The following is a 22,657-nucleotide window of genomic DNA, read 5'->3' on the forward strand; positions in this document are numbered from 1 at the left end:
TTCAGAGTCCTGTTGACGTTGTACAGCTCCTCAGTGATCCATGTGTGTGGCATTGAGTCATAGGCCTTCTTGTAATCAATCCAGGCTGTGCACAGGTTGGTGTGTCGTGACTTGCAGTCTTGAGCGACTGTTCTGTCGACCAGGAGTTGGTGTTTGGCTCCTCTGGAGTCTCTACCAATGCCCTTCTGTGTGTTACTCATGAATTGATCCATGTGCCTATTTATCTGGGTTGCAATGATGCCTGACATGAGCTTCCATGTTGTGGAGAGACAGGTTATTGGCCGGTAGTTGGATGGGACTGCACCCTTTGAGGGATCCTTCTGGATCATGATCGTTTGCCCTTCCGTTAGCCATTCGGGGTGAGTCCCATCTCTTAGCAGCTGGTTCATTTGTGCTGCCAGGCGCATGTGGAGTGCGGTAAGCTTCTTTAGCCAGTGTATCATGTCAGGGCCCGGTGCTGTCCAGTTCTTCATAACTGAGACTCTTTCTTGGATGTCTGCCACTGTGATGGTTACTGGATTCTGTTCAGGGAGGTTGCTATGTTCTTTTCTCAGATAGACCAGCCACTGGGCATTGCTGTTATGTGCTGTCTCTTTCTCCCATATACTTTTCCAGTACTGTTCAGTTTCTAGCCTTGGTGGGTCTGCTCGGCTGTTTTGACCCTGCCACTGAGCGTACACTTTTGCAGGTTGAGTTGCGAAGAGCCTGTTTATTTGTCTGGTTTCATTGTCTCTTGTGTACTTCTTTAGACGGCTGCTCAAGGCTAGGAGCCTTTGTTTGGCATTTTCCAGTGCTTCAGGTATGGGTATGTGGCTGTATGTCTTAGGTACTTGCTTTCTCATCGTACCTCTTTGAGCCTCTGTCAGCTTACTCACATCCTTCCGGGTTGCCTTGATTTTGGCCTATAATTGTTGCTTCCATGGTGGGTATGGTTTTCTTCCATGGTTGCTCTTATAGCCAAGCATCTCAAGAATCACTGCTGCTGAAGTGTAAACCAGTTCATTGGTTTCTGTGATGGTTGTGGTAGGAATTGCCCTCAATGCTTCATTCACAGTTTCCAGTAGACTTTCAGGCGGTACATCACTTAACCGTTGTAGCTGGTGATCGGGGTTGCCTAGTGTTCATTGTAGACATGATCTTGTCTTTCAGGTCAGTTGCTGCCTCGTTCAGCGTACTTGTGGTTGTTCGGGCTGTGTACCCAATCTCAGGGTGGGAGTGTGGTATAACCTCCTCTCTGACCTGTTGTTCTGGCTCTACCTTGGCATTGTATTGTATCGCTTCAATCTCAAGTTGTGATAGGAGTTGCCGTTTGTGGATGTTAGAGCACTGGGCAACCAGTTGTTTGGCAGTTAGCCTTGTGGTTTTCGAAGCATTCATTCATTCCACATTCTCTGATGTAGTACTTACTTGAGTAGCAGCATTCTAACAGAACCTTGTTCTCACATCTAGTCCAGTTCCAGTAGCCCACTTTCCATCAGGGTGCTCTGGTCCCTCAGCACCTGATGCAGACCTTGTTTGGCCGGGGCGACGTGTGAGCCGGCATGATATGTGTTTCATTGTCTCTCATGTTGTGAGGTAGGAATTGGCGTTAAGGGTCTTGTCCAAGGACCCTCACTGGGTGATGTCAATTGCCCATCATTGTTATGGTAATTGCCCCATTTACATTGCCATTTTTCCATTACCAGTAATTGTTCATTCTGCCCTGGGAATCGAACCTGGGTTTCCTGCATCTTACCAACCGAGCTACCCAGCCAGTTATATATATATATATATATATATATATATATATATATATATATATATATATATATATATATATATATATATATATATATATATATATATATATATATATATATATATATATATATATATACTTCAAACCAGCAAAAATTTGTCTTTTAAGCAGTGGAGCAAAAAGGGAGTTACAGCATTTGCCATAATCATGAAAAAGAACGAGATGAGGAACTTCCAGGGCTTAAAGGTGGAATTTGGATTCACCAATCATGATTTTTTTCAATACAGTAGCTCCAGATGAGGGAATATTTTAACAAAGAAATTAGATCAGAAGAGGGGAACAAATAAAATCGAGTCTTAGAGGCAATAATTGGAGCGTACCGAAATAAAACATCTAAAATGATTTCAAAACTGTACAACAGCCTCATTTGATGTCAGAAAAACACAACTTTATATGTTAAAGAAAAATGGGCAAAGGAAATGTCCTTCACTATTTCAAAGGAAGAATGGTATTCAAAATGTGCATCAACTCAGTTTTCTACCACATCACTGAAATGGAGGGAATTCAACTGGAAAAACCTCATGTGGTTCTTTATTACACCTTCAATTAAAAGAAAACATTAAACAAACTCACAGACATGTTGGAGACAGTGTGACACAGTAAATGCAAATCATTCTCATATCTTCTGGAGCTGTTTGCAAATAGGATCATTTTGGCATTTTGACAAATGTTCTGCGCTTCACTCAGTATCACATCTGCGTAAAATTTCTGAAACAATCATTGCTCAAAATCAGCATCTGGTTAAAATATTCCTAATTGCAGCAAGGAAAGCAATAACCAGAAGATGGCTTAAGCCAGAACCACCAACCCTCACAGACTGGACTGACACAGTGGAGGAGATCTACATCATGGAAAAGATGACTTTTGTTTTAAGATTGAGGGAAGAAAAATTTAAGGAACAATGGGACAGATGGACTGTACATAAAAACTCTCTGGCCATTGCATGACCTTCCTTTAGGACCTTTTTTACAATCCTGGAACGGCAGCTGTCATGTCTTACCCCCCCCCCCCCCCTTTTTGTCTTTCCCTCCTCACTTATTTGTCTTTTTACTCTTCTTCTCTTTGTTTGTAAGACTTCTTTTGCTTGATGTCATATACATTAGTGTTATGTCCTGTTTAAAAAAATGAGAAATATAAATTTAGGTAAAAAATAAATATAGAATAATGGATTGGATTTATCTGCACATTTCCAGACGCTCAAAGCGCTTACAATGTGTCCATTATTCATTCACTCTTTGTGATGACAGAAGCGTGGCTGCCAGTTCGCGCGTACGGACCCTCTAACCGTTACCGGAACATTCATATGAATCCCCCCCCCCACCAACACACACAAATCGCTGATGGACGACCTGCTCAGTCACTTGAGCCTTGAGCCACTGCCACCCAAGTATTCCACAAATCTCAAGAAACAAAGAGAAAGACAAAGCGTTAGCTCTGTGAAAAATTACAGCAAACGTGGTGCTAATAAAACAGCACATATAAAAATTCCTATAACAAAACCTTTCCGTTTCTCTTCTTCTTCTTGTGGTTTCAGGCTGGGGAATATTTTGGCGCAGTGGTTTGTGCCATGGATGTGGATAATGACCGCTTCTCTGATCTGATCCTCATATCTTCTCCGATGTATAAGGAGGCTGACAGAGAAGGACGAGTCTATGTCTGCACAATAGTTCTGTTGGTAAGCAATACTTAAATGTGACATGAATCTGCTGATATGGTCGTCCCTGTCTTGATCCTCCATGAATGGTTTCATCTGCTCCTACGACCAGAACATAGAGTGTTCCTTTGATAGACCATCCTCACAAACCATATTAAGAGGACATCCAACAACCAAGGGACGGTTTGGATCTGCTCTCGCTGTTCTGCCTGATCTGAACATGGATACATTTAATGATCTAGCAGTTGGAGCACCTTTAGAGGATGATGGTCAAGGCAGTATTTACATATTCCACGGTGAACGGGACAAAATTATCAATCCTTCCTATTCACAGGTGAGTCATATCCATGAACTGAGGGTTTCTGAAAGTGCGTCCAGCTGGCTTGTTCTTATAACACAGAATCTCCATCCACAGAGAATCGCTGCTTCTGAAGTGCAGTCAGGACTGAAGTTCTTTGGCCTCTCCTTCACTCAGTGGTCTTCTGATCAGAGTGGTGACGGACTGCCTGACTTAGTGGTGGGTTCAAAGGGCACAGTAGTTTTTCTCAGGTGAGTTCCTCTGTGAGGTGTTGCACCTTTGCTAAAGGTGCAGGCAGAGGAGAAAAAAAGATGAGACAAGATTATCCACCATATGTCTCCAGTAGAAGCTCACTGTTTAATTTTAACATAAAGAAAGATGTTGATTTACCTCTATCACCTTTTATTCAGTTCAGCTGTCATATAATTCCCAACTCTCTGCCTTTTTTAGGTCCAGGCCTATAGTGACTGTGGAACCTTCTGTTACCTTCAGCCCAGAGAAAATTTCAACACAGGAAGAAAACTGCTCAAAAGATTTGAAAACCACAGCCAGAGTCTGCTTCATCATGAAAACACGAACTGCTGTTGACACAGGTTGTTTTTCCCTCATTTTTTTCTCTTTTTTAAATTCTCAAACCTGATAAAAACATAGGTGGAACCAAAGACAAACACATCACAAGTACACTGAAGTACACAATGCATTATCTGACACAAGGAAAGTAACTCAGGAACACAATATCATAAATAAGAAAGACAATACAGTATATGTGTTAATGATGCTAAATTTATTCATTTTTAATTTGCGAAAGTTTACCCTTATTGTTTTTCTTTTGTTGTGTTTTTTTCTGTGCATTAAACAAACCTATCTGTTTTTTTTTTTCAGCTGAGGCAAAAATTACTTACACTTTAACACTGGATGCCACCCGAAAGTTCCCAAACAGCCGAGCTTACATTGCTGAGAAACAACGACATCAGACTAGCTCACTTGAAGTTGGCTTGAGAAAAGATGAGTGCCACTCCATTGAATTTTTCATTCAGGTATGACCTTTTAGTATAATAACAACATTAGGATATAAATAATATAATGTGGTCAAACTGAATGTTTATTTATTTTACTTTTTCTTCAGGCTTGTCCAGAAGATGCTCTGAATCCACTTAACAACGAGCTCAGTTTTAAATTTGAAGGTTTACCTTCCAGCACAAATCTTAGACCAAGTCTTGGTCATCAATCTATGACAACCTTTCACCCGGTCAGTGACCTTGAAAACTCTCATTACATCCACCAAACTTAGTGCTTAGTTTTGATGATCTTCTTCAGATGGAGTTTGAGATCAACTGTGGCGCTGATCAGACATGTATGGATAACCTGAAAGTGGATTTCAACTTCAGCCGGTGAGGCCAAGATACGGAGGAAAAACCTTTATCTGTAGTTTAGGTTGGCAGGAATTTGCCTTTAACGTTTTAGTTTGTAGTTATGGAAAAGTGCATTTACATAATTGAGTGTATATGAGAACTGGACTGAGTGACCCCTCTCCACTCATGTTCCAAACAGGAAGTACCTGCTGGCTCTAGGGAGCCAAAGTCCCATAGACTTCTATTGAGAAATAAACAGCTATTATTCAGTCATTCTATTTTTCTCTATTGCAAGTTGTTTACATAATGAACTGGCCAATCAGATGTGTCAATAAAAGTATCTGGTTATTATGCTGAATGTTCAAAGTGTTTGACATATTTTCTCTTACCCTGCTTTCCAACAAAGCAAAGCTCATATTGGGAAAAAGTGGCGACTGATTTAGCCTTTTTTTTGTTGGAGCTGGAAGTAAGCCATTTTAATGTCTGATGACACGCTCACTCAGTCCAGCTCTCATATACAGTCAATAATTATTCATTGTTTGCACTTTTACTTGAGCTAAACTGTCATTTACAACAAGGACAGTGTAAAGTTTTCCTGCAGATTTAAAAGTTCCTGTATAATATTTGGAATTAATTTAGATACTTGATGTCATTATCTTTACTGTAACCCTTGTGCTATCTTAGATGACCCCACCCTTACATTGACGTGTTCTCCCTACCATGACAAAGGTGGAAAGATTTCATGAAATCCATGGAAACCAGTGAATATCACAAATCATTGAAGAAAAAAGGTTTAGAGCACTGTCTAGTGGGTCTAGATCAGTGTTTTTCAACCAGTGTGCCGTGGGAGATGGGCAAGTGTGCCGTGGGAAATTACCCTCATTAAGATTAACTGATCTAAAAACAATTCCCATCTCCAGGATTTCAGCTCTGTCTTCATCCAAACAGGCCCTGATAAAACACTGAGTAGTTAGGAATATGAAAGATCATAAAATTATTTTTTTTTGTGTTTATTTGATTCTATAAAAGACATTTTGATAAGAATGACGGTACCGTGATTTAGCTGCAACTAAAGATCTTTGCGGCAAAGTCCCGCCCCTTTAACTGTCTCCGCCAATTATTCTTGAAGGCTTAATCATGTAATCAGTCTGACCAATCAGAAGTGGTTAAAGTCTTCACTTCCTTGTTCCAATTTAGCTCAAAAAGTCCCTCAGTTCTAACAAAAATATTAGCCAAAGCTCGTCTTTAGCGGTGTAGCTTTCCACAGAATCCGGTATCAGACCGTGGAAAAAGTTAACAAACCCATGAAGCTCAAAGATATGGAGTTCTATACTGTTCATAATTAAATAAATAAATATTTAATTCAATAAATAAATATGACCCCATGCAAATACACAATCAACCAATAAATCTCTCATAAATATATAAAAAGATCATGAAATTGTGAAAAACCTGCACACTGATTTTAAATAAGCCATTATATTATTCAATATATTTCATTTTGCTTTAAAAACATGTTCATTATTTTAAAACAGCATTTTAAAATATTCATTTTTAATCATGTTGAATTTTATTATAATTCTGTCTTTTTTCAGAAGCTCATATTTCAAAATCAATATTTTCCAAAGTAGCTTTGTTTTTATTTCATGTTGCTGTTTTTCACAATGACTGATTTATTTCGTGAAGAGCTTTTTCAGGAGAATGGGTCTATCTGGCTACGTTCACACTGCAGGCTGAAACGACCCAATTCCGAATTTTTTGCCCCTAAGCAGCCCAATAGACCTTTTTCGCAAAAACCGGAAGTACGTCATCAACGTGTAAACCTAGTTCCGGTTTGTGCTTCGCTGGCGGAGGAATGGCAGAGCCTAGAGTGTTTTCGAAGAGCCTGAGCTGTGTTCCGAAGTTCACCAGCACCGATGTGATGAAGAGTGTGAAGATGCAATCGTCCACTAAAGGAAACAAATTGGACATGGGATATAAATTCGTCCACGAAGAGTTTATCCACCATTACCAAGGTAAGCTTCAGCTAGCTTTAGCCATAGCCGCATCACCGGTAACTCTGTGTGTTTACGTCAACTGTAAATCCTGGTGTTATTAATTTGTAATATAAGGCATCGCAGTGAATATGTTGTGTGTATGTTTAAGTGAAAAGGCATGAGATTAACATAACACCCAAAAATTTGGTGAAGCTGTAAATAAGAAATGTTAAGTTGCCCGTATGCGTGTTCATTTTGCTGCGGTTGCGGCACTTTCTTCACTTACTAGTATTATTTTTCTGAAAGTATGGTGAGCAGAAGTCCTCTTTTCCTGGACATGTCCTCTCTTTTGATACTTATATAATAAAATAACATTGAACATAGATGAAATGTAATTATATTTGCTTCATGTATGCAGCTCTGAACACCAATTACTCTCGATGAAATATCTCACAAACTCACTTCACTCCTCTTTTTTACAAACTCAAATCTGGTCACCCTATTGACAGTTATAGTTTCATGTCATTCTGAACATTGATGTAGCAACATAAGTATGTCCTAATTTTAACCTATATAATTTATTGTGTCTAGATATCACTGGACGCAGAAAGTGCCAACCTGAAAGCTTTCTTCTGCAGTTGTGTGGCTGGTAAAGGATTTTGCAATCACATAGTTGCCATCCTGTTCCAGACCGCACATTATTCACAGCTGGGTCTGCAGGCTGCTCCACCCCCCTGGCCTGCACGAGTGGCTTGCAAAGATGGCACAGGTGGGTTTGTGATCATATTGTCATTATTTTTTAAGAACGTATGTGTATCCATAACAACTCTAAATTATTATAAAAACACCCCAAGTAGTTACTACAGACTTTAATTGCTTTCTGCCTTTTACTTATAAGGGAATCCATCCTGAACCGGTTAGTGAGCTGATGGTGCAAAAACCCAAAACAGTTGGCAGGGACGGTCAGAGGTCCACACTGTACAAGGCATATACAGGTAATTAACTTTTTGTTGCTTTGTGAGCAAGTTAAGTTTTTTTTTTTTTTTAATCTTATGACTAACCAAATTATGGTTACAGCAGATATAATGAATTAAATTGAAATGTAGTTATGCACTTATGTCTAACTTTTGTGTGTTGTGTTTCTCTTGTGTAGGACCACAGCCAGATCCATATGATGGCATCTGGAAGCAGATTATGCCAGGTGCAGCCCCAACCTCTCATGGTTGTGTTGGATGGGTTTCTGAGATGGAATGAAAGAGAACTTGGATATATATTGTGGCAAATGCATGAATGCATACCTTAAATTACACTTATCTTGTCTTTAACAATCAGTTCAGCCTTCTGTCTTACTGTTGATCTGTAATGTTATTTTTTATTGTAAATGTTTGATGTTATTTGCATACCAAAAAATTAAACGAGGCACAATTTTGACCAAAATTGTTTTATTTGTTCATCTAATTTTTTTGTGTAGTCAGTCACATTTCAACAGAAAAACATTACGAATATAACAATTATATTTAATTAGATTTTAAGAATATGTGGAAACACTAAATTTTTCCATACTATTTGCACATTATACATTATTTACATACCAAACATTAATTCACTCTTCAAAACAAAAAAGTCCATGATAATTTGCCAAAACACGGCGGTTAAGCCAGATCTGATTCACACTGCCCATCAGTGTGAGCGGCACAGAGAGTTCCTGATGTGAAAGGACTTTATCCTACTGATCACTCTTTCCACCATAATTCTGAGGCGGGTGATGGCTGCGGTTTGTTCTGTTTCCTCCTTGCTGAATTGAGTTGAAAGCTTAAAAGGTGGAATGATGATCTTAGATCCAATGTCAGTTAGGAGGTCTTGAACGAGGAACTTTTGTCCGCCATGACATCGTCTCCTGGCTCCAGCAAAGGAACTTGGCTTCTAAGTCATGGATGTAATCCAAAGCCTCATCCAGAGCACCTGTGAAGATAAAGAAATTAAAAATCAGTCTTAATATATTAATGCTACCTTTCAACACAACACAGTAATCATGTTTTGAAAAGTATGTTAAGTATTTAATTACAAATACATTTCATTTATTTTTGTTAAGGAAATTACAAAATGACAAAATGCTCAAAAGTGATTAAATACATGTAATTAAAATAGGTGAGAGCATGAACATCTTTTATTATAAATATTAATTTGTTCAGGTAGAAATGCATGTATCCAATAACGGTACACATAGTTGACTAACGTTAACCAAACACATTATGAACAACCTTACCTGCAGGTGGGTGTGTCACGTAGTCGTGATCCATCTTTACTGTCTTAGCTTAGCCACCATGTCGCTAGTATCTTCACAGCTTAGCTGCATAGCCTGACGTTTGAAGTTCTGTCATATTCTGACTCCCTTCTCAAAGGATCAGTAAAGTTGTTCCAAGGGAAAATACTCGGGGCAACACCACTCTTCAGGCGACGAACGACGCAGCCGCACCACAATCCCGGAGCGAAGTTAGTAAGTGCCGGCAGCAGAGGGTGCTACCTGTGTTTACATTAAAACTATGCCCTTCATCTCTTCGGATCGCCTATATCCATTTGGGTTTCAGGTTTGGATCCACAGGAAAATAATGAAATGAAAGGTAAGGCTGTTTTTGGTTGGAAGACGAACAGCCTGGAACGCAACAGAGACTGCAACTCTTCGACTCTGCCATTCTTCATATCTGCTGCTACGCTAACAGGAAGTTGTTTTACACGTCATTGACGTATTTCCGGTCGAAAAATGCGGAAGTGTGAAAAAGGTCTATTCCGATCTTTTCATGACAGTCTGAATGACACAGATCCGATCTTTTCAATTGCGACCCAGGCCCCGTGGGTTTGCCGGCCTGATTCCGAATTGTAGCCGTTCTTTTCAATTGCGACCGCCGTCTGACCGGCCAGGCGACTTGATTCCGAACTGTACGTCATCGACACGCAACAAACGTCATCATTTTGCGTTGAAGTAGGCGGGAAAGAGAACGTAAACATCAACCATGGTGGACGATGCTGCTGAGACCAGTCAGTGAAAGGGAAGCGAGATCCCCGATTGGATTAAGATTTGGGCTGATCGCTCTTTTCAGGCCAAACTCCAGGGCTCTTATTGCAACTGGGCGGTTTTTGAAAAAATTTCCAGATAAATGGCAGAGCGTGGTGTTGAACCTTTCCCGCGATAACTTTTTTTTCTTTCTCCCCTTTGACCGTGCTCAAGCGCGGGGGACCCGAGGCGATCCTCCTCCTCCTCCCTGTTCTGACCCTTAGATTCTCCAGAACGGGTTAATAAAGAGTCCATAGCATTTATTCTGGGGGAAACCTTCTTTTATTACCGTCCTCCGTAACACACAACATGAATGCGCGCAACACTGCCCCCCCCCCCCCTATTCTCTATCGCGGCACGCGCTTGCACACACGCGGGCGAGCGGCTCCAACACATACACATTTCCATTCCACAACAGTGGGTACAGACGATCCCGACTCCATTGCCTTCTTAAAATGAGAAGATTGTAATTGTGCTGCTCCTTCGTGAAAATAAATTTAATATTACAAAAAGAGCTCCGCTTTTGACAACACTGTTGTTGACATCCATTGTTAACGTTGGCTCCGCAAACGAGTGACGTCGTTCACCGTTGAGTATTCTTCTGGCTTCTGCGCATGCGGGTCTCGTTTGGGTCGTGTCACGGTCACACTGGAGATCACAAAAGTTCGGATTTACTTGGAAATGTGAACGGTCTAGCAAACCGAATTGAGCATTAAGCCCTGCAGTGTGAACGTAGCCTCTGTCATTCAGTGAAAGTGGGCGGGATCTAAACGCTCATTTGCTGATCCATGGAAATCGACTCATATTCCACGATACCCGCTCAGCGGTGTGCCAGTCAAGAGATGACATATTTCAGCAATATCCGCGAGGCTTTGCTGACATTACAGATCAAATAGAGACAAACTATCTGTCTGCTGCAGAAGATGCAAACAGTCTTGCCAGATTGGGCGGGTTTCCGCCCAATTGGGCTTCTTTTGGTTATGTTGGGCGGCTAAAATTGGCATTGGGCGGGTCTATAAAATTTGGGCTGCTTTTTAAAATATTTAGCGGTTTTTAACTGTCATTATTATTATTTTTCTTATTATTTAAAATATTAATTAAAAGTATACTAATTAATACATAGCCTAAAAAAAGCATGGTGAATATATGAAACATTACAGTAATCCCCCGTAATCGCGGGGGTTTAGTTCCTCACGCCCCCCCCCCGCGAATAACAAAAATCAGCGAATAATTGACGCTGTTTTAAAACTCCCAGAGCCTCTGCAAAGTCAGAACCCTTTTCTGCCGTTTGGGTTCATTTCCAGAAGCCTTAGATACGGTGGCCGAGAGGTGCAAGACACGCTTAAATTTAAGAAACAGCAACAGCAAATCCCAGTACAAATGAACAAATCATGAAACACAACAGAAAATCATGAAACACAACAGCAAATCACGAAACACAACAGCAAATACTGAAACACAACAGCAAATCACGAAACACAACAGCAAATCACGAAACACAACAGCATATACTGAAACACAACTGCAAATCACGAAACACAACAGCAAATACAAAAACACAACAGCAAATCACGAAACACAACAGCAAATACTGAAACACAACAGCAAATACTGAAACACAACAGCAAATACTGAAACACAACAGCAAATCATGAAACACAACTGCAAATCACGAAACACAACAGCAAATACTGAAACACAACAGCAAATCACGAAACACAACAGCAAATACTGAAACACAACAGCAAATCACGAAACACAACAGCAAATACTGAAACACAACAGCAAATCACGAAACACAACAGCAAATCACGAAACACAACAGCAAATACTGAAACACAACAGCAAATACTGAAAAACAACAGCAAATAATGAAACACAACAGCAAATCATGAAACACAACAGCAAATCATGAAATACAATAGCAAATACTGAAACACAACATTAAATCACGAAACACAACAGCAAATCACGAAACACAACAGCAAATCACGAGACACAACAGCAAATACTGAAACACAACAGCAAATCACGAAACACAACAGCAAATACTGAAACACAACAGCTAATACTGAAACACAACAGCAAATACTGAAACACAACAGCAAATCACGAAACACAACAGCAAATCACGAAACACAACAGCAAATACTGAAACACAACAGCAAATCACGAAACACAACAGCAAATACTGAAACACAACAGCAAATACTGAAACACAACAGCAAATACTGAAACACAACAGCAAATCATGAAACACAACAGCAAATCATGAAATACAATAGCAAATACTGAAACACAACAGCAAATCACGAAACACAACAGCAAATCACGAAACACAACAGCAAATCACGAGACACAACAGCAAATACTGAAACACAACAGCAAATCACGAAACACAACAGCAAATACTGAAACACAACAGCAAATCACGAAACACAACAGCAAATACTGAAACACAACAGCAAATACTGAAACACAACAGCAAATACTGAAACACAACAGCAAATCATGAAATACAACAGCAAATACTGAAACACAACAGCAAATCACGAAACACAACAGCAAATCACGAAACACAACAGCAAATCACGAGACACAACAGCAAATACTGAAACACAACAGCAAATCACGAAACACAACAGCAAATCACGAAACACAACAGCAAATCATGAAACCTACGGTGGCCGGGAGGTGCAAGAGACATTTTTATTTAGGACACAACCAACAATAAATCCCCAACTAATAAATCACAAAGCACTAATAACAATCTCGGAACAAATTAACAAATACTGAAACACAACAGCAAAGCACGAGACACAACAGCAAATACTGAAACACAACAGCAAATCACGAAACACAACAGCAAATACTGAAACACAACAGCAAATCACGAAACACAACAGCAAATACTGAAACACAACAGCAAATCATGAAACACAACAGCAAATCATGAAATACAATAGCAAATACTGAAACACAACAGCAAATCACGAAACACAACAGCAAATCACGAAACACAACAGCAAATCACGAGACACAACAGCAAATACTGAAACACAACAGCAAATCACGAAACACAACAGCAAATCACGAAACACAACAGCAAATCATGAAACCTACGGTGGCCGGGAGGTGCAAGAGACATTTTTATTTAGGACACAACCAACAATAAATCCCCAACTAATAAATCACAAAGCACTAATAACAATATCGGAACAAATTAACAAATACTGAAACACAACAGCAAAGCACGGAACAAATGACAGAGTCCTGAAACACAAAAGCAATTTTGGGTGAAAACTAACAAATACTGAATCACAAAAACAATCTCGATACAAATGAACAAATCCAGAAACAACAAGGAAAGCGGAGAAACGGCGTCTAACTGAAACGGAACGTCCTGAATCCCGGAAATGACGTAATATAAAACTAATTGTGTATTATTTTTTACATTTCCTTATTACTGTCTTTTTTATGTGGACATTTTCAATACATGAGACAGTCCAAAAGCATTTCTTCAATTGCATTACTACAATAAAAATGACAACAACGTTTAACAAGGTAAAGTTTTTGCTTTTCCGGTATTAAGGGTATTCCCTCTCCGTTAAGACCACTCTAGCAAGACTGCTTCAGGACTGTTTTATGTATTCAAAATGTCCACATAAAGAAAACAGTAATTAATAACATTTAAAAAATCATACACAATTAGTTTTATATAACGTCCATTTCTGTAAGAAGCCATGTCTCTGCGTTCCTAGCTGTGTTCTGGTTTTGGTCATTTGTAACAGGGTTATTTTTTTGTAATTCGGTATTTGTTTCAGGACTCTGTAATTTTCATGATTTGCTGTTGTGTTTCGTGATTTGCTGTTGTGTTTCGTGATTTGCTGTTGTGTTTCAGTATTTGTTGTTGTGTTTCAGTATTTGCTGTTGCGTTTCATGATTTGCTGTTGTGTTTCATGATTTGCTGTTGTGTTTCATGATTTGCTGTTGTGTTTCAGTATTTGCTGTTGTGTTTCGTGATTTGCTGTTGTGTTTCAGTATTTGCTGTTGTGTTTCATGATTTGCTGTTGTGTTTCAGTATTTGCTGTTGTGTTTCATGATTTGCTGTTGTGTTTCAGTATTTGCTGTTGTGTTTCAGTATTTGCTGTTGTGTTTCATGATTTGCTGTTGTGTTTCATGATTTGCTGTTGTGTTTCAGTATTTGCTGTTGCGTTTCATGATTTGCTGTTGTGTTTCATGATTTGCTGTTGTGTTTCAGTATTTGCTGTTGTGTTTTGTGATTTGCTGTTGTGTTTCGGTTCTTGCTGTTGTGTTTCGTGATTTGCTGTTGTGTTTCCGTATTTGCTGATGTGTTTCGTGATTTGCTGTTGTGTTTTATGATTTGCTGTTGTGTTTCCGTATTTGCTGTTGTGTTTCGTGATTTGCTGTTGTGTTTCAGTATTTGCTGTTGTGTTTCGTGATTTGCTGTTGTGTTTCAGTATTTGCTGTTGTGTTTCATGATTTGCTGTTGTGTTTCAGTATTTGCTGTTGTGTTTCATGATTTGCTGTTGTGTTTCAGTATTTGCTGTTGTGTTTCATGATTTGCTGTTGTGTTTCAGTATTTGCTGTTGTGTTTCACGATTTGCTGTTGTGTTTCAGTATTTGCTGTTGCCTTTCATGATTTGCTGTTGCGTTTCATGATTTGCTGTTGTGTTTCATGATTTGCTGTTGTGTTTCAGTATTTGCTGTTGTGTTTTGTGATTTGCTGTTGTGTTTCAGTTCTTGCTGTTGTGTTTCGTGATTTGCTGTTGTGTTTCCGTATTTGCTGATGTGTTTCGTGATTTGCTGTTGTGTTTCATGATTTGCTGTTGTGTTTCCGTATTTGCTGTTGTGTTTCATGATTTGCTGTTGTGTTTCAGTATTTGCTGTTGTGTTTCATGATTTGCTGTTGTGTTTCAGTATTTGCTGTTGTGTTTCATGATTTGCTGTTGTGTTTCAGTATTTGGTGTTGTGTTTCATGATTTGCTGTTGTGTTTCAGTATTTACTGTTGTGTTTCATGATTTGCTGTTGTGTTTCAGTATTTGCTGTTGTGTTTCTTGATTTGCTGATGTGTTTCATGATTTGCTGTTGTGTTTCGTGATTTGCAGTTGTGTTTCGTGATTTGCTGTTGTGTTTCAGTATTTGCTGTTGTGTTTCGTGATTTGCTGATGTGTTTCATGATTTGCTGTTGTGTTTCGTGATTTGCTGATGTGTTTCATGATTTGCTGTTGTGTTTCGTGATTTGCAGTTGTGTTTCAGTATTTGCTGTTGTCTTTTGTGATTTGCTGTTGTGTTTCAGTTCTTGCTGTTGTGTTTCGTGATTTGTTGTTGTGTTTCCGTATTTGCTGATGTGTTTCGTGATTTGCTGTTGTGTTTCATGATATGCTGTTGTGTTTCCGTATTTGCTGTTGTGTTTCATGATTTGCTGTTGTGTTTCAGTATTTTCTGTTGTGTTTTATGATTTGCTGTTGTGTTTCATGATTTGCTGTTGTGTTTCATGATTTGCTGTTGTGTTTCAGTATTTGCTGTTGTGTTTCATGATTTGCTGTTGTGTTTTGTGATTTGCTGTTGTGTTTCAGTATTTGCTGTTGTGTTTCATGATTTGCTGTTGTGTTTCAGTATTTGCTGTTGTGTTTCATGATTTGCTGTTGTGTTTCAGTATTTGCTGTTGTGTTTCATGATTTGCTGTTGTGTTTCAGTATTTGCTGTTGAGTTTCGTGATTTGCTGATGTGTTTCATGATTTGCTGTTGTGTTTCGTGATTTGCAGTTGTGTTTCGTGATTTGCTGTTGTGTTTCATTATTTGCTGCTGTGTTTCGTGATTTGCTGATGTGTTTCATGATTTGCTGTTGTGTTTCGTGATTTGCTGATGTGTTTCATGATTTGCTGTTGTGTTTCGTGATTTGCTGTTGTGTTTCGTGATTTGTTGTTGTGTTTCCGTATTTGCTGATGTGTTTCAGTATTTGCTGTTGTGTTTCATGATTTGCTGTTGTGTTTCAGTATTTTCTGTTGTGTTTTATGATTTGCTGTTGTGTTTCAGTATTTGCTGTTGTGTTTCAGTATTAGCTGTTGTGTTTCAGTATTTGCTGTTGTGTTTCATGATTTGCTGTTGTGATTTGTGATTTGCTGTTGTGTTTCAGTATTTGCTGTTGTGTTTCATGATTTGCTGTTGTGTTTCAGTATTTGCTGTTGTGTTTCATGATTTGCTGTTGTGTTTTGTGATTTGCTGTTGTGTTTCATGATTTGCTGTTGTGTTTCAGTATTTGCTGTTGTGTTTCATGATTTGCTGTTGTGTTTCAGTATTTGCTGTTGTGTTTCATGATTTGCTGTTGTGTTTCAGTATTTGCTGTTGAGTTTCGTGATTTGCTGATGTGTTTCATGATTTGCTGTTGTGTTTCGTGATTTGCAGTTGTGTTTCGTGATTTGCTGTTGTGTTTCATTATTTGCTGCTGTGTTTCGTGATTTGCTGATGTGTTTCATGATTTGCTGTTGTGTTTCGTGATTTGCTGATGTGTTTCATGATTTGCTGTTGTGTTTCGTGATTTGCTGTTGTGTTTCGTGATTTGTTGTTGTGTTTCCGTATTTGCTGATGTGTTTCAGTATTTGCTGTTGTGTTTCATGATTTGCTGTTGTGTTTCAGTATTTTCTGTTGTGTTTTATGATTTGCTGTTGTGTTTCAGTATTTGCTGTTGTGTTTCAGTATTAGCTGTTGTGTTTCAGTATTTGCTGTTGTGTTTCATGATTTGCTGTTGTGATTTGTGATTTGCTGTTGTGTTTCAGTATTTGCTGTTGTGTTTCATGATTTGCTGTTGTGTTTCAGTATTTGCTGTTGTGTTTCATGATTTGCTGTTGTGTTTCAGTATTTGCTGTTGTGTTTCATGATTTGCTGTTGTGTTTCAGTATTTGCTGTTGAGTTTCGTGATTTGCTGATGTGTTTCATGATTTGCTGTTGTGTTTCGTGATTTGCTGATGTGTTTCATGATTTGCTGTTGTGTTTCATGATTTGCTGTTGTGTTTCGTGATTTGTTCATTTGTACTGGGATTTGCTGTTGCTGTATCTTAAATGTAAGCGTGTCTTGCACCTCTCGGCCACCGTACTTAGATGATGCAGGGCTTTTATTGGCTTTTATCAACCTTGTCAGAATGGTTACAGCTCGAACAAAAATAGCGCAGCCTGCTCATACACTCAGCCGGAGGAGAACGTTCAGCCAACGCGCACCCAGGTAGGCCCCGCCCCCTGTAATCCACCAGTCATCACCAGCCCACCACTGATTGACATACACTGTGGTCCAGCACCTGGCTCATCGACAACTCTGTTTTTGTAGTTTGAGGGTTTGTGTGGACCAAACCACAAAGGAGCTCCGGTCGTCAACATCTTTCAGTCCCCGGTTGAAACACTCCTCATTCACGCCATTCACTCAGAGCTCACATCGTGCCTTATGTCAGCTCGCAGGAGGCGAGCTGGCGGACCGACAGAGAGTGAGACCAGGCAGCTGTGCAAAGCGGGACAAGCCTGCTCGGGCCTCCTGAACCTTATGATATTTTTCTATTTTCAATGAGACAATGATTATAATCAGGTCCTCTGATTTTATTTTTCCCTCTCAAAGAAAATGTTGAATCTTTCCTGCGATGACGTTTCGGACATCTTAACACTCCCCATGTACATTGTGCATCCATGCATTGTTACTGAGATAAGCACAAGCAACCGCTCCATGTGGCTATAAGGCTAAAAACATTAGCTTGTTGCCCCTCCAACGGCGGCCTGGTGCGTTCATGGAAACTCCAGTTCATAGAAGCTTAGTGGAACTCCAACAACCACTCAGCCTAACTTAGACCAGTACTATACGTTCATGAGAAGATGAAAATTGCCGAACCGACCACAAAATCACCTGAATTATGCACACTCGCCCAAAGCAACTTTTATCCGCAAATTTAGAACCAAAACAGCCCAATTTCTTGTAACACTGTGGATGTGTCGAGGTGTATTTGTATGAGATCATATTTATTTATTTAATTAAATATTTATTTATTTAATTATGAACAATACAGGACTCCATACAAAGACGCTAGTCTTTCTGCCCTTTTCTGGCAGTTTTCACACTACATCTCCCATGATGCATTGGGTTAAAGTGACAGCGTATCAGCGCACAATGAGTCGTCCTTGTGAAATGTCTTGAAACCACAACAAACACACATGAAACAGTTTTTCAATTTTCTAACTTAACTTTTATTTCATCTTTTAGAAAAAACAGCTGCAACTTCCTGTTTTTTCTCCCACAATTATCACAAAAATACACATGAGATTGCGGGGGGGGGGGGGGGGGTCTGTCTATGAGTTTCCGATTTTTTTTTTTTTTGGGACGCTGGTGTGCCGCGGGATTTTTGTCAAGGTTAAAGTGTGCCGTGGCTCAAAAAAGGTTGAAAAACACTGGTCTAGATGTCCCAACTCCCAATGTTAAAGTGCCTAGGATAGCACAAGGGTTAACTTAAAAAAACTGAAGGTGCAAAGACTTTGACATTTTCAGGTAGCAATGGGCTTTTCACTTCAAAATAAATATCAAAGTGTTTCATGACTGTAAAATGTGGACAGATTTTCATATTTGCATGTTGTTAAACTCAAATTTAATCTGTATCGTGGTTAATCTATTTACATGCATTTTAATAAATAAAAAATAACAATTGGTGAGTTTAGTGTATGTTTGACTTTTTAAGATGCTTTGTAAATGATCCCTTTTGATCAGGTATGTCTAAAACATAATTGTTGTTGGACCTGCACATTGAAAATCAAATTTAATCAAATTAAACTATGGCAAAACATTTGAAAAAATACATATGTTTCAAAATAAATCATCCAGGATTCATATTATGATTATGTTTTTAAAATAGAAAGAGATCATTTTTACTTGTTAGGTTAAAATGCATTTAAAGAGGATTTTTATTTCTCTGCTTAAAGCAAAATCCACACATCTGCTAGTTAAGCATCCGTCTTGTAGCCAGGATTTGAACAAAAATGTTTTCTTGGGATGCTTGAGAATGGCTATAATGTTCATTTTGGTTTTTCTGTCAGCTCTGCGTTGGTTAAAGTGGGCATCGATGAACTTGTGAATGTAACCGTATCACTGGAGAACAGAGAGGAAAACTCATACAACAGCCATGTTACTCTCACATACCCAGCTGGAATCTCCTACAGGAAGTTCACCATCATTAAGGTAAGACATCAAGATCGCTTTTAGTTTTTCATTTTCCTCTCGATTTAGCTTTGATTGAAGTATTTTTTTAAACAGGGGAGAATTGAATGCAACTCTTCAGACAGTGAGGATGGTCAAAGTCGGGGAAACACGCTCTGCACGGTTGATAAACCAATTTTCAAAAGCAAATCCAAGGTTAAGACCATTTTTTTCACTGCAAAGGAGAAATTCAAAGGAAGATTCCACCTGATGTTTCATTTGTTTGTTTTTTAAGGCTATTTTTATAGTTTCCTATGGGATTGAAACCAACAGTCAAGTTGGCAGACAGATCTCCATCACTGCTAATGCCTCCAGGTATTTATCCTATCACATATAATTAATGCATCCAACATATGTGCTGACATGCTGTTCAATTTCCCAGTGGGAATCAGCAGCACTCCTCTTTGAGTGAACTCTACAAGAAAAAGGAGATTGATGTGAAGTACAGCATTCTGGTTACAATCGAGGGGTTCGTCTTGTCACAGCTCAACTTCACTAGTTTCCTGAAAAACTAAAAATTAACGCACGGTTTTAGCAAAAATAAAAATTAACTGTGTAATGTTTGTTAGGTCCCACATCTACAGGAACTTCTCTTTTGGAAAAGACCTGAAGAAACCATTCCAACAATCTGCAGAGGTAAATGGCTTATGTACGGTTTTAGGATATGTTCAACTTTGAAGTTGATTTACTGTCAAAGATATCTGGTGATTATAGATTAAAGCCTTTGAAATTATTTTTTTCAGGTTACAAACAATTTCAGGGCATTAAATCTGACTGTTGTGATCGAGGTTCCTATAAAACTCGGAGACAAAGACATTTGGGGAGATGGGGAAACTCTGCAGGTGAGATATAAAAGCCAAAAATGGTAACTACAATAGATTTTTATTTGAAGTAGAAATTTATTGTTATTATTATATGAAGAAAATACCAGTTTTTGTATTTATCCATCACACATTAAAAGTCAAATGATGATTAAGTTGACGTGGGATTTTTAGTTTCCACTTTGACAGTTATGGGTTAAGGAAATTCTAGAACACATTTTAATGGTTCCTACACAAAATATAGAGTTCAAATAAAGTAACAAAACTTAGACCAGTTGCAGAAATTTTACAGAGGATTAAGATAAACTTGACCTTCAACCCTTAATAGAATCTGGAAGTAAAAAGAAAAAGGACCAGTTCATGAAAACATAGTGGGACATTAAACCGGCCTGTGACCTGAAAAAGGTTGGGGATCACTGTTCAAGAGTATTTACCCTGATCTTAGGAATAAGTCTTAGACTCCCGTCATGACTTTAGATGAAGCGATTAATCCTGTCTTCCTTCAGATTCCAGATTGTCAAAGTGTCAAAGACGATAAACCGACCATCACTGACTTTATTGATCAAGTAAAGAAGACCAAAATAGTGGTAAGTGATGTACCTGTTATTGTTGTTATTAGACTAAAAATGAATTCCAGTTCAGCTTTCTTTGCCTTTATCACCTACAGGACTGCTCTGTAGCCACATGCAGGACATTCAAGTGCAGAAGGTTCATGGAAAAACAGGAGAAAATAACACATACCATCTCTGCCAATCTGACTTCAGGGTGGATAGAACAGGTCAGTGACATGCAAGGATGCCCTGTTATTATACTGTAAAATATTCTTTCTTGAATCCAAGATGTAGTCCTGTAAGTATAGTTTTACTTAAATAAAACTAAAAGTTTAACCTGGAATTCTTTTCTTTCTCTCAGATTGGACTTTCTTCCTCCAGATTCCTCCTGATCAGCACAGTCAGTCTTGAATACGACCAAGATCAGTACATCTTTTTCTCCACAACTTCCACCCACAAGCCTCCTGTTCGCAAGGTGACTGAATATTCTCTGTTCTTGATTTAAAAGACACTTGTAAATGATTTTAACATTTTGTTGCTTCCCCTTTCAGCTTGAAGCAGAAGTGGAGGTTTACTCTGAGCCAGATTTCACTAAAGAGATTGTTGGAGGATCTCTGGGAGGGTTGGCATTTGTGGCCTTGGTTACTGCTGGCCTTTATAAGGTGAGAGACAATTTAGATAAAGAAAGCTAACAGCAAAACATGACCATTGATGGCTTTTCCTGATCTATTAAGTGCAAAAAGTCTTTTTAGGATATACATAAATGCTTTTTTTTTCAGGCTGGATTCTTTAAGAGCAAATACAGTCAAATGATTAATGAAAATGCAAATGCAGCGGATCCAGATGAAGATCCAGATACAGGAGCCCCCCCAGAGGCCTAAATCCCATTCGTCTCATCTGCTGTGGATGTCAACACCCATTGAGCTTTGTATTAATGCCTAGCTTTTACTTTTTGAGCAAACTATGCTAAATCTTTTGTTTTGTGTATTTTTTTCTTCAAAGGATGTTTCTTTGCTGCAAGTTTTTTTTATTGAAATACGTATTGTGTCCTACACCTTAAATGCATTATCTTAGCTTTGCAAAATATGCTAAGGAATGTGCCTAAAATGAGTAAATCATTAAATAAAAAATATTCAAAATAAAGAACAAACACTTCATTTGAAGCCTAGCAGAATGGACATGATGCCAGATGATGCTTGTACGCACTTCATGTCTAAATACACAGACGATGTTTAACTAAAGAAATCAGGAGAGACTGGAAAGAGGGAAAAGCACATGAAAAACAGAACAAGAATAAAAAAAACAAGACCAAACAAACCAAACCTCATAACGATGCAGAAAAAGTCCTGCCTTCCATATTATAAAGGTCCATTCTAGTGAGGTGAGGTTCAAGGCTGGTGAGCCACTGACGTTATCAGTAAGATTTACAAACATGTGAACCCCCAAAGAGTTACCCATTCACCATTTGATTGGCACCAGTTAAAAAGTGTTGTATAAAATTTGGTTTCAACATTTTCTTCTGTGTACAAAATGTAGTACAGAAAAAAAAAAGGTAACACTTTATATTAAGATTCCTTAACAAGCTTTGTTAACACATTAACAAGCATTATAAATTAATTTATAGGGTGTTAGTAAAACATTTATTAGTACAATAAGTCTAATAAGGTTTATTAAATTACTTAGTTAACACATTTACAAGCATTATTATTAGGATGTTTTCAAGATGCTAATGATGCATTTACTGATATTATAGGTGCCTAACAAATGTGTCAGTGTTAATAAGCTTAATAAGATTTATTAACAACCTTTGTTAACAAATTAAGAAGTATTATTATTGTTTGGGGTTCTAGTAAGATATTTATTAGCATTATAGATGTCTCACACAAGCCTAAGTGTTCCTGAATTTA

General features: G+C 38.5%; 1 protein-coding gene across 1 annotated transcript in view; it reads left to right on the forward strand.

Moving 5' to 3' along the window:
• Nucleotides 1-22,284, forward strand: part of LOC101175538 (integrin alpha-M-like) — a 30,712-nt gene extending 8,428 nt beyond the window's left edge. The window contains exons 13-30 of the mRNA XM_023949276.1: nucleotides 3,333-3,473; nucleotides 3,565-3,786; nucleotides 3,868-4,001; nucleotides 4,201-4,343; nucleotides 4,633-4,787; nucleotides 4,877-4,999; nucleotides 5,068-5,141; nucleotides 19,219-19,360; nucleotides 19,436-19,534; nucleotides 19,614-19,693; nucleotides 19,761-19,847; nucleotides 19,948-20,014; nucleotides 20,122-20,220; nucleotides 20,706-20,786; nucleotides 20,867-20,977; nucleotides 21,112-21,225; nucleotides 21,302-21,412; nucleotides 21,530-22,284. Of these exons, the coding sequence (XP_023805044.1) occupies nucleotides 3,333-3,473; nucleotides 3,565-3,786; nucleotides 3,868-4,001; nucleotides 4,201-4,343; nucleotides 4,633-4,787; nucleotides 4,877-4,999; nucleotides 5,068-5,141; nucleotides 19,219-19,360; nucleotides 19,436-19,534; nucleotides 19,614-19,693; nucleotides 19,761-19,847; nucleotides 19,948-20,014; nucleotides 20,122-20,220; nucleotides 20,706-20,786; nucleotides 20,867-20,977; nucleotides 21,112-21,225; nucleotides 21,302-21,412; nucleotides 21,530-21,631 (2,085 nt within the window). The 3' untranslated portion in view covers nucleotides 21,632-22,284. The remainder of the gene's footprint in view (nucleotides 1-3,332; nucleotides 3,474-3,564; nucleotides 3,787-3,867; nucleotides 4,002-4,200; nucleotides 4,344-4,632; nucleotides 4,788-4,876; nucleotides 5,000-5,067; nucleotides 5,142-19,218; nucleotides 19,361-19,435; nucleotides 19,535-19,613; nucleotides 19,694-19,760; nucleotides 19,848-19,947; nucleotides 20,015-20,121; nucleotides 20,221-20,705; nucleotides 20,787-20,866; nucleotides 20,978-21,111; nucleotides 21,226-21,301; nucleotides 21,413-21,529) is intronic.
• The last annotated feature ends 373 nt before the right edge of the window (nucleotides 22,285-22,657 follow it).

Source organism: Oryzias latipes, chromosome 19, assembly GCF_002234675.1.
Source record: "Oryzias latipes chromosome 19, ASM223467v1".
Taxonomy (NCBI): domain Eukaryota; kingdom Metazoa; phylum Chordata; class Actinopteri; order Beloniformes; family Adrianichthyidae; genus Oryzias; species Oryzias latipes.